This window comes from Mustela lutreola, chromosome 9 (assembly GCF_030435805.1).
Source record: "Mustela lutreola isolate mMusLut2 chromosome 9, mMusLut2.pri, whole genome shotgun sequence".
Lineage (NCBI taxonomy): Eukaryota > Metazoa > Chordata > Mammalia > Carnivora > Mustelidae > Mustela > Mustela lutreola.
Genome location: NC_081298.1, coordinates 84,643,871 through 84,656,072, shown reverse-complemented (window position 1 = coordinate 84,656,072; position 12,202 = coordinate 84,643,871). Strand labels below are relative to the sequence as shown.

The window sequence follows — 12,202 nt, the reverse complement described above, 5'->3', positions numbered from 1 at the left end:
AAATCATAAAATCATTTCAGTCTCTTGAATTTCAAAGAAATGGAAGTCTTTGGAAGACTTGCTATTTGGATTATCTGAACACTGCAGATAAGGATTCTTTAATTTGTGTAACTGACATTTTTATTTAATAGGAAATACTGTTTTATCATACTCATGTAAAATTTGGTCCTGATTTATCTTCCAAGGGGCTTGTCTATAAGAAAAAAAATTATTAAAAGATCTATCCTTGTAAGTGAGGTAAAAATAGTTACAGTATTGAGAATCATTGTTCTTTATAGTTCTGCTTACTATGTCTAAAATTATCCAGAATATTGCTTAACTCTTAAAAGTCAGGGTTAGGCCTTTGAGTGGTTCTTTATGATACATGCTCCTGCTACCACCTGACTATTTTATAGAATAGTCAAATTATTTTCTCTCAAGATAATTCAGTTTTAATGTATTAGTTTCAACATTTTATTCTAGCCTCAAGTTGAAGTGTTGTCAGAGGAAGAGGGGGAAGAAGAGGAGGAGGAAGAAGATATTCTTTCTCTGGCAGAAGAAAAATACAGGCCTGCTGCCCTGGAAAAAATGATAGCTTTAGTTGCTCTGTTGGTTGAACAGTCTCGCTCAGAAAGGTGAAATGTTTCAACATTCAAAATGGTTAAAGCATGTTTGATTTTACTCCTTTTACCAAATTGTTTTACCACTAACTTTTGTTACATAATTCCTTTTAAATAATACCATGATTTATGAACTCTTGTGGCATAAGTATTTCAGTCCTTTGTATCAGATGACTTTGTACCTCTGAGTCATGTTAGAAATATACGTTGAAGAAATATACAGTAAAATATTTAGCAAAATTATATGTGCATTCATCCTTTAACCTGGCAACACTACTTCTAGAAGCCTGTTCCCTAAATACAGAAAGATGTATATGCAAGGATATTTATTGAAGCATTTAGTTAAAAAGAGTAAAAGACTGGAAATATTTAAAAAGAGGGCTTTAGTTGAAAAAAGCAGGCATCCACTCAATAGAATACTCTATTACTGAAAAAAAGAAGTATGGAATGTATCTGTACTACCATGAAGAGATCTTTAGGATTAAATATTACCAAGTAAAAAAAGCAAGGTGGAGAAAAGTATGTATAGTATGGTACCTTTTGAGGAAGGGGAGCTGTGTGGGGGCGGGGGAGGGATGCAGAGATTGAAAGCATGTAAACTCAATTTTCAGTATTCCTCATTTTGGATCTACTGTTTACAAATGTGCTTACTTGCTGGGATTTATTACAGTCCCGAAGTTAGTACTCATGGCTCCTTTGCAGTCATTTGTGGACTGCAGATGTCCATGTGCAGAGTGGCAAAAAAATCTGAGTTACCTGACACATACCTTCCTCCTAAGCCAAGGTCAAACAGGGTGACTGTGACTCCTTGTTTCACTTCTCATATTGTAAACAAATCTCCTTTTCATGGTTGCTGCCATGTTTTTCACATTTGTACTTTTTGTTGGTGACTTAGTGTTTAAAATTGCTCCCCAGTATAGTGCTAAGTGCTACGTAGAGCTCCTAAGCTCAAGAAGGCCATAATGTGCCTTAACAAGAAAATGCACATTAGATAGGCTTCATTCAGGTATGAGTTAATACTAGTATTTGCTGTGACTTCAGTGCTAATGAAGTCAGAACAGAAACAGAAACACACATAAAACAAGGTAACCTATTGATTGGTTGAAGAAAATGTTGGCCAGAGGCTCACAAGAACCTAACCCTGTATTTCTCTTATGAGCAATGATTCATTAATCACTAATTCGGTGTTTGCAGCATTTTATAGAACTTAAGTACTACCAATAGCAAGAATTGACTGTATTTTTTTAAATGGAAGACTAAATCAAAACTTAAAAAAAAAAAAGTTTTCCTGTGTTTGGGGGAGGGAAAAACAAACTGCTGGAAAAGACAAAAATGAAAGCTTGACTTTGAGTATATATTGTTTTTGTTTTCTAGATTTAACTTGTAATCATGTAAATGTTTTATATAATAAGTAAATTAATAAAATGCAATCCCTAAAAATTAAAAGCAGACTGAAATAAATGAATTATATTTTGACCTGGTGGCATAACACCTGGAAAGGAATTCACTAAAATGACCTTTAGAACACACTAATTTAACTGTAAATTCCTAGTTGTACATGAAGGACAAAAATAATTGTAAAACTATCCTAAACTGTTCTACTAAGTATATTGTTCATAGTGTAATTGTGATTATTATCCAGAAACTAGCATATATCATAGAATAAAGCAAATAAGTAACTGTTAATGTCATTAGAAACCAAGATTTTCAGCCAGAGACGAAAGAAATACAAATACAAAATTGTAGGGTTTTTATGTAAGTTCTTTAAAACTAAATTTGAGTTTGGAAATACCAGTAGAGTTTGTGGTGTATTTTGTCTTTAAGCAAACAAAAAATGTCTTCTGTACTTCCATTTTCTGAAAAGGCTTAGAAATCCGACCCAACTCAGAATCAGTGAGTGCCGCTGGCATCAGTATTGTAGTCCCTAGATATCATTTCTTACGGAAGAAAATCAGGGTTCCTTGAAAAAATGGCCAATTAAAGGTCTTGGGCAAGAAATGAATGGGAAGTCTAAAACACTTTGTCCTTTTGGAAAACAGAGGCTATCAAACACTATTGAGATATGTTAAAAGGGCAGGAACCAATTTATGGATGTTCCTTCTGGTCATAGATTGGACAACCCTGAGCATCAGTAATAGAATAACTACAAGAGGACTAAAATACATCACAGATATTTAAATCCATGAGTTCGTAATGGTATCTAAAAACAAACAAACGAACTACTTACTGGTAACCTTTGGAGTATATTAGAAAACCAAATCATAATTTTGGAAACTTAGTAATAAAGGAATGATAACAAGCATTCATCTTACCAGCAAGAATTACCTCATGGCAAACAAGTGGTAAATGAGAGGAAGCTCACCATCTTGGAGGTGTTTGAGCTAATGAACAAGCAAGTAATGCTGAAATCAGAATATCTGTATTTTGTACCCCAAATGAAGTAATGGATCTAGGAGATGATCATCATTGACTGAAAATATTACAAAAAGACAACCTTTCATTGTGTGCCTCTTGAAGAAAGTCAATACCACCACCTATAAAGCATGCTTGATTAAGAAGATCAAACCTAGATATGATCAAGTCTCTAGATCTAAACTGCCAGTTTATAGGAAATATAAGGACAAAGGAACAGGTTAAAGCAACGCCACAAGGATACAATCAGCAAAGTGGAAATGTGGGAAGTTCTTCAGGACAAACCACCTACTTGCTTCAACTCATAAATTGCAAGATAAAAACAAAATTGGAGGGAAAACCAGTAGTCTGTAAGATACTTAAAAGACATTTCAACCACTTGCAACAGAGGACTTTATTTGGATCTTGAGCCAACAAATTATTAAAAAATTTTTTAGAGGGGCGCCTCGGTGGCTCAGTGGGTTGGGCCGCTGCCTTCGGCTCGGGTCATGATCTCAGGGTCCTGGGATCGAGTCCCGCATCGGGCTCTCTGCTCAGCAGGGAGCCTGCTTCCTCCTCTCTCTCTCTCTGCCTGCCTCTCTGCCTACTTGTGATCTCTCTCTGTCAAGTAAATAAATAAATCTTTAAAAAAAAAAAATTTTTTTTAGACACTTGAGGTAATCATACACTGACTGGATATTGTTTGATAGTAAGGAGTTGTGGTTTTATTTTAAGTGTGAATAATGATAGTGTGTTTATTTGTTTTAAATGTTATCTGTTAGAAATTCATGCAGAGATTTTTAGATTAAATGATAAAATACCTAGAACTGCTTCAGAACAGTCCACATTGAGTGAGTGGGAGATACAAATGAAACAAGACTGATCATGAATTAGTAATTTAAAGTTGAACAATGGGATACTTCCATTATCTTACTATTTTTGTATGTATCTGAAATTTTCTATAGTAAAGAAATATGTAGAAATTGTAAACTGGTAACTGAAACTCTAGAAGTTTGTTTTGTTTTGAAGGGTCTCATGTCAAAAAAAAAAAACCCACAACTCAGACCCATCCTAGTATTTATAATACACAAAAATATTGAGCTAATTAAATGGCAAATAAAGTAGGTTTGGGCTTCTATCTATCAATTCCAGAATCTTGAAAAATTGAGAGATCTATATCTAGCAAGTAAGTTTAGCTAGCAGAAAGTTCAAAAATCATTTTGTGTTGGTGGCTTGGTACAATTGTAATTGAACTGACAGTTTTGATGCGTGTCATGATGCAAATAGCTATAAAGTAACACAGAGTAAAGAAAAACTTATTTCCACTGATGTTTCCTTTCAGGCATTTGACATTATCACAGACTGACATGGCAGCATTAACAGGAGGAAAGGTAATACTTTGTATATTAGAGGATTTGATCATCTCACAAATAATAATGGTTCTTAAATGAACAACTTTTACTTTTAACAGGGATTCCCCTTCTTGTTTCAACATATTCGTGATGGCATCAATATAAGACAAACTTGTAATCTGATTTTCAGCCTCTGTCGATACAATAATCGACTAGCAGAACATGTAAGTGCTGAGAAACAGTCTTAAAAAGCTTTTTGGTAATTTTTAAAAGAATGTTCTGAAATCTTCCTTTTTTTTTTTTAATAGATTGTGTCTATGCTTTTCACATCAATAGCAAAGTTGACTCCTGAGGTATGTACACCTTAGTTAATTTGTGTTTTTAAAACTACTAGTGCTTTCAGATAAACCTTTCTTCTTATTCTTGAAAAAAACATATCAAGATTTCTCCCATAACACAGCTTAATTTTCAGTATGTAACTTGAATAGGCTGAATTACTTCTTTGTATCTCACTATAATATAATTTTCCCAGTGAAATACAAATTTTAGGTCTAAGTTCAATGTATTGGAGTAATACATAGAGACTAAGCTTTAAAGTTGTTTGATTTGAAGCCTGTATCATAACTGTGTTCAAGAATGATGAAAAATAGGGGTGCCTGGGTGGCTCAGTGGGTAAAGCCTCTGCCTTCGGCTTCAGGTCATGATCCCAGAGTCCTGGGATCGAGCCCCACATCGGGCTCTCTGCTCAGTAGGGAGCCTGCTTCCCTTCCTCTCTCTCTCTCTGCCTGCCTCTCTGCCTACTTGTATTCTGTCTGTCAAATAAAATGTTTAAAAAAAAAAAAAAATTTCAAAAAAAAATGATGAAAAATATAATAATACAGTATTATCCAAAAGTATTTTTACAAAATGGTAATGTTATAGTTACATGATACTTTGTCAAATATTAATGTAAAATTACACCTTAGAGATCAAGGGATGGTAAAAGAAACTTTTAACCTAAATTATTCTCTGAATACAGTTGTCTCATTAATAAAGGTTTTGCTTGTTTTTTTCCAAATCGATATCAAGAAAAATACTTACCTTCTGTTACATGTGATGTCCATGCCATTGACTTTGTATCCCAAGTTGATCCTGCTGCTCCATATAGATCAAGTTTATATGCAAGAGTACTGAGGTCTGCTAAACTAACACAGATTTAAATGTGATGTGTAGAAGAGTACGTGTTTCTTTTTTCTGAAACAGGTGGGTTCAAGTACATTGAAATACACAGTTATGCATGTGTCTTACAGGCAGCCAATCCTTTCTTTAAATTGTTGACTATGCTAATGGAGTTTGCTGGTGGACCTCCAGGAATGCCTCCCTTTGCATCCTACATTCTGCAGAGGATTTGGGAGGTAAGTCTTGCAATAGATGTTTCCGTATTTTTCTGAGAATTTTCTTTTTCTTTTTTTTTTTTTTTTTAATTTTATTTATTTATTTGACAGACGGAGATCACAAATAGGCAGAGAAGCAGGCAGAGAGAGAGGAGGAAGCAGGCTCCCCACTGAGCAGAGAGCCTGATGCGGGGCTTGATCCCAGGACCCTGAGATCATGACCTGAGCCAAAGGCAGAGGCTTTAACCCACTGAGCCACCCAGGCACCCCAAGAATTTTATTTTTCTAATAAAGTCATTACCAGTTTAAGTAACAGTTTCTTCTTACTTGGGCAATCCAAAATGGTTTTAGTGGGTCACAAGTGAGGGAAGAAGACATGCTTTTGTCAGGAGGCTTGGCAGGGAGAAAGAATTCTTGTCTTATTTCCCACAGGTTTAAAGACTCTTGTGAGTCAATAAAGAGGTCTTTGGCCAGTCTAGAGTTTTCATTCCCTTCCCCTCAAAAAAGAGTGACACAATTTTAGAAGTACAAGCTGAGTGTTTTCAGCAGTTGACAGAAATGGTACAGGAAATATCGACCATGTCCTTTCCTTCAGAGTAACTGCTGGGTTCACAGTTTCTCTTTAGTGAGTGTTGGGAAAAACTCTCTACACCAGGGGTCCGCAGACTTTTTCTCCAACTGGTCAGTTAGCAAGCATTTTAGGCTTTGTGGGCCCTGTGATATCTTTGACAACCACTCACCTATTTTAGCCTAAAACCATCTAGACAGTACAGAAATGAGTGGGTATGGAACTGGCCTGAAAGCCAAATCTGGATTCCTAAGATTTCTTTATCCCATGAAAAAAAATCTCCTCAGGGCACCTGGGTGGCTCAGTCAATAAGCATCTGCCTTATGGTCAGGTAATGATCCCGGGGTCATGGAATTGAGCCCAACAGTGGGCTCCCTGCTCAGGAGGAAGCCTGCTTCCTCTCCCACTCCCCCTGCTTGTGTTCCCTCTCTCTCTGTCTCTGTCAAATAAATAAATCTTTAAAAAAAAAAAATCTCCCCAGCATCCAGTTACTACTTTTCATTCTCACGTGCAATAATAAATTGATTGGGCACACAGTAAGAAAAATAAAGATGAGAAACTTTAGAGGATTAGAAGCACTTTGAAGTAAATTTATAAATTTAAGAAAACCAAAAAGTAAGTGGGTTCTCTTATTAGTTCTGTGTTAAAGTCCTTGGCTATTTTAAATTTTATTTTGTAAACTAATGACAGATTTTTCTTAATATTTCCTGTTGGTAAATGCAGTTTAAAAAATGGAGAGGAGCACCTGGGTGGCTCAGTTGGTTAAGCATCCAGCTCTTGATTTCAGCTCAGGTCATGATATCACAGCTGTAGGATCGAGCCCACATCAGGCTCTGTGCTCAGTGTGAAGTTTGCTTAAGATTCTTTCTCTTCTGGTCCTTTTGCCCCTCACTGCTCCCTGTCTTAAAAAAAATTAATTAAGGGGTGCCTGGGTGGCTCAGTGGGTTAAGCCTCTGCCTTCGGCTCAGGTCATGGTCTCAGGGTCCTGGGATTGAGCCCTGCATCGGGCTATCTGCTCAGCAGGGAGCCTGCTTCCCTTCCTCTCTCTCTCTGCCTGCCTCTCTGCCTACTTATGATCTCTGTCTGTCAATTAAATAAATAAAATCTTTTTAAAAAATTGATTAAAAATTTTAAAAAATAGAAATGTAGGAAAACATAAGCAAAATTTCTCTTAGGCTCTATTTTTCAAAAAACTCTGGCTTTAAGTGTTTAATGGCATATACCAAAAGTAAGTAAAAAAGTAACTCCTTAATTAGTTCATTTTATATTCTGTTCTTACCATTTCATTTTTAGGTAATTGAATACAATCCTTCTCAGTGTTTGGATTGGTTGGCAGTACAGACACCCCGAAATAAACTGGCACACAGCTGGGTCCTACAGAACATGGAAAACTGGGTCGAGAGGTTTCTTTTGGCTCATAATTATCCTAGAGTCAGGACTTGTAAGTCAAATATTCAGAACTTAAACCATTTGTTGTTCCAAGTTTTGTTTTTTTGTTTTGTTTTATGAGGTGATTACAATAATGCCCATTGTTGTATGGTACAAAAGCTCTTAGATATTGTTCTTAAAGACCAAAGTTACATTAGTGTTTGGAAGTGGCAGTGTTTTACAAATGTTTACAGTGCTTTGGGTGTTTAAGGATAAGAAACTGTTTTGTCTTGGATGACATCACCACCACCACCGTTTTTATTTCCTTGCTTGATAGATTAAGATTACAAAGCATGATCAGCATTAAGTGAAGAGAGTAAAGGATCAGAAAATCCTATCTTAAAAGTAACTTTAAGGCTAAGAGGAAAGTAATAAAAAGGCATAGAACAAACTGAGAGAAAATATGCAATGAGATAGGGAGTTAAATGATAAACACTTTTACATAAGCAGGCTGGAAGGAAATAAAGATCTTGGAAGACAGATGGACTCATATGAAAAATAGGTATTTTACAGATTAGAAAATTGCTTATAAATTAACAGTATATTCTCCTTTGATAATATTCAAAGAAACAAAAATTAAAATGGTTAATTTTTAATATTTCTTTAATATTATAATATTTAATATTTCTTTAATATTATATCTTTAATATTTCTTTAATCATTAAATTTAATCATTAAAATTGTTTTTCCTAGCTGCTACTGTGAAAGGTGTAGAATCAGGGATATTGCAGTACCAGCATGCACATCGAATACGCCCAGATCAATGTTTCCAAAGACCATTCTCCAATAAAACAAGTAATAGCTCTTTGAAGAAATGGCTGATTCTAGGTCTTGGGCAGATAATATATAAGATGAGCCTGGAGCATCTTGTAGGACCAGAAAGAAGTACTCAGAAAGAAAAACAAAATAGTGGGGCATTGTCAAAGGGACACACAACCAAACTGAAAGAATTTCCAATGGTTAAAGCTGAAACAACTTGAGTAAAAAAATAAGTAACAAAGTGCTGGATTATACCCCCAAATATAAAATAAATACCTGAGTCCATATTGATAAATGATTAAATAAATAAATGGAGAAGAGGCAAACTTCCTATACAGAAGAATTCTAAATAATTTATGTACATCTATCTGCCTCCCCAAGGAGGGATAGCTGAACCTTCTTCAAGGAGTAGGGAATGGGGAATGTAACTTTTTTCCTTTCAAATTTTTGTTCACATTATAGTTAATAGACAGTGCAGTGTTAGTTTCAGGATGATTCATTGATTCATCACATAAAACACCCAATGCTGACCATACCACGTGCCCTCCTTAAGACCCATCCCCCATAGCTAACCCCCCACCCACTTCCCTCCACCATCCTCTCAGTTCATTCTCTATGTTTAAGAGTTTGTTACAGTTTGTGGGTGACATAACTTTAAGTGAAGCACTTTGACAAACATTAACTCAGGCAGGTTATAATGGTTAATATCACTGATGTGTGTTGATAGCATGTACCCTTGATACCCTGATCAATAATAATATGTAAAGTGAGATCAATAGTAATATGATACCCTGATCAATAGTAAGAAGATGTAAAGTGCACTTTGCCTGTATGGTCTCCCTTACAAAACCCATCATTTGAGTCTAAAAGTATAAACATCAGACAGACTCAGTTTGAGGGACATTCTTCAAAAATACCTGACCCAAGTACTCCTTATTTAAACTTCCACATGCAAGGAGAGTTTGAGAAACTGTCACAGCCAAGAGGAGCTTAAGGAGGAGACATGATGATTAAATGTGATATATCCTAGATGGGCTCCTAGAGGCAAAATAAAAGAACATGAATGGGGTATGTTGGTGGCTCAGTTAAGCATCTGCTTTCAGCTCAGATCATGATCCCAGGGGTCGAGATTGAGCCTCACGTCGGGCTCCCTGCCCAGTGGGGAGTCTCCTCCCTCTCACCTCTGCCCCTCTCTCCACTCCTGCTCTCTCTCTTCTCTCTGTTTCTCAAATAAATAAAATCTTAAATTAAAAAAAAGAACATTAAGGCAAAACTAATAAAATCTGAAGTACGGAGTTTAGTTAAAAGTAATGTCAGTGTTGTTTCCTTAGTTAAAACAATTGTACTAAGTAATAATAGATGTTAATAATAGGAGAAGAGGGAGAAGAGTGTATGGGAACTGTGTTTGTTCTGCCTACTCTAAAATAAAGTTTAGTTGGGAAAAACACCTTGTCCTGGTGGGTACATGGATTGGCATTGATACTTAGAGGCTTATTTATCCTGCCAGTTTACGTAACCCCATAGTAATGGGTTATTTGTGAGTGTTGACACCTATGCTGGTTGGCATTCATGTCCTGACTCTGACCATAAAACAATAAAAAAAATCTGTGTTGAACAACAACAACAAAAATAGTTTTCCAGCTGTTACATCTAATATTGATGACAGTACTGTGGAAATGGCATTCTCATACACTGTGGTGAAGTTATAAGTAAATATTACCCTGTGAAGAGCAGTTTAATGATACATACCTGAGATCTTTCAAAATACTTTGCCTTATTAAAATTCAGTAGTATCATTTCAAGAATTCCAGTATAAGCAAGTCAGCTAATAGATGGATGCTTAAATAGCATTACCCTGTAATATACGTATACTATGGTAATGTGAAAATGTTCTACATAATGTAACTTGAAAAAATAGCCCAAATATTTGAATAGAATCAATATAACAGTAAGAAGTATAGTAACATGTATAGAAGAACTACTGAGAAATACTATTAAATCTTACAAAACTTTAAGGAATGAATTAGAATGTTTATAGAAAAAAAGAAAAAGAGAGAAATAAGTGTCTTAAAGTAGTTGAACCGTTGCCATATAGAAATGGAGGTAGATTTGTTCTAAGTTCTCTGTAGTATAGAACTAAATGGAAGGTACTGTAGTTAGCAAGCAGTTTTTAGCAAAATCATCTGTTCTTCCATATTGACCTTCCTGGAAGTAGTATATATCTCCCAAGCAGAACTTATTTTTTATTTAGAAGCAGATAGCTCTTAAATAAATAGATGGTTTGGTATATAATAAAACAAAATTAAATGTTAGTTGTTGAATTTAAGTGGGTCTTTGGATAGAGCGCTTTGAACTTTTCATTGCATTTGAAATTTTTCCTAATAAAATATTGGGATAGAAGTATGTAACTTAAACTGAATAAATTTTTTCTAATTACAAATTACTTTTCTTCATAGCAGGTTATACAAAGATTGGTCAGAATGACCCCAACATGCCAGGTTTTAATAGGAAACTGCCAGGTGTACTTATATATACCTATATATGGCAATATACCATCCCAGGTATATTGGAAACATAAACCAAATTGAGTCTAACCAGAGCAACATACAGGTGAAAAAATATCTAGAAATGGAGTATTGTGCACAAAGTTTACTTTAAAATCTGTAAAAGAGCTTATAACTAATTTTAGGAACCCTAGCTTTAGTTTCTTTAACAGAACATTGGAAGTTACCAAATTATAAGTAGAATAGTGGGAGACAGAATTAGTAGGTGTATTGAAAAGAGTTAAACTAAAGCTTTAGAGGCCTTGAGTAGGCTCTGTGGTGGTGATTTTAGGAGCATTAGCTCATCTGGGTTTCAAGATGTGTAACATGGGTGTAATCTTACTGTTTTCAGCCCAAGTGAAAGTGGGAATAATGAAAGTAGTGCCTGCTAAACAAAGATATGGTGTTAAATAGTATAAACATTTGATAAATGTTAGTTATTCTTCTTGGGTCATTATCATTATTGTCATTGTCATCATCATCGTTATCATTTCCCAGGGCAAAATCTGAGCTCCGCCTCTTTTATCTGTGTTTGGTCTTTGTTTCTCCAAGATTCAGGTTTTCCAATGTAACATCACCTATTTCCAGAATGATTGTGAGGATTAAATGAAATATTTTTAAAATACCTTACTCAGTGCCTTATACACTCACACTCACCATTTTTACAAATGAACTCAACTAATGAGTCATTTTCTTCTCAGAATTGTATGCTTAATAACATTTTCCAGGTATGTTGAAGGGATGCTTTCTTTGCATTGGAAGTCAACCAGAAGCGACCAGTTATGGAATGAATAAATTATGGGGATAAAAGATATAGGGAATATAAGCAATGATACTGTAATAGTATTATGTGGTGATAAGTGGTAGCTACACTGTGGTAAGCACAGCGTAACATATAGAGAAGTTGAATCACCATGTTGTACACCTGAAACTAATATAACATGATGTGTCAACCCTACTCAAGTGAAAAAATTTTTAAGTACAGATTTAGCTAGAAGATTTTAAAGGTTTTTCCAAAGTTAATATTCTGTAATTGACACATACATATATAATCTCATTCCTTCTTTGTAACTGTATATTTTACTGTTAATCTGTAAATTATTACAAAGTAACTTACCCTTATTTTGTAAGGAAAAAGAAAAGATGCTAATACATTGAATGATTTTATCACATTAGAGAGCCTTATTTA

At 35.0% G+C, this 12,202-nt stretch overlaps 1 protein-coding gene across 5 annotated transcripts in view; it reads left to right on the top strand.

Annotated features, from left to right (window-relative positions):
- USP34 (ubiquitin specific peptidase 34) overlaps positions 1–12,202 on the top strand; it is a 249,299-nt gene that overhangs the window by 211,883 nt on the left and 25,214 nt on the right. For all 5 annotated transcript variants that reach the window (XR_009357235.1, XM_059187767.1, XM_059187768.1 and 2 more), the window contains 6 exons: positions 463–614; positions 4,333–4,381; positions 4,462–4,566; positions 4,651–4,695; positions 5,632–5,736; positions 7,577–7,724. Coding sequence is in view for 4 of the 5 variants with exons in the window: in XM_059187767.1 (XP_059043750.1) it covers positions 463–614; positions 4,333–4,381; positions 4,462–4,566; positions 4,651–4,695; positions 5,632–5,736; positions 7,577–7,724 (604 nt within the window). In the remaining variant the exon portion in view is untranslated. The remainder of the gene's footprint in view (positions 1–462; positions 615–4,332; positions 4,382–4,461; positions 4,567–4,650; positions 4,696–5,631; positions 5,737–7,576; positions 7,725–12,202) is intronic.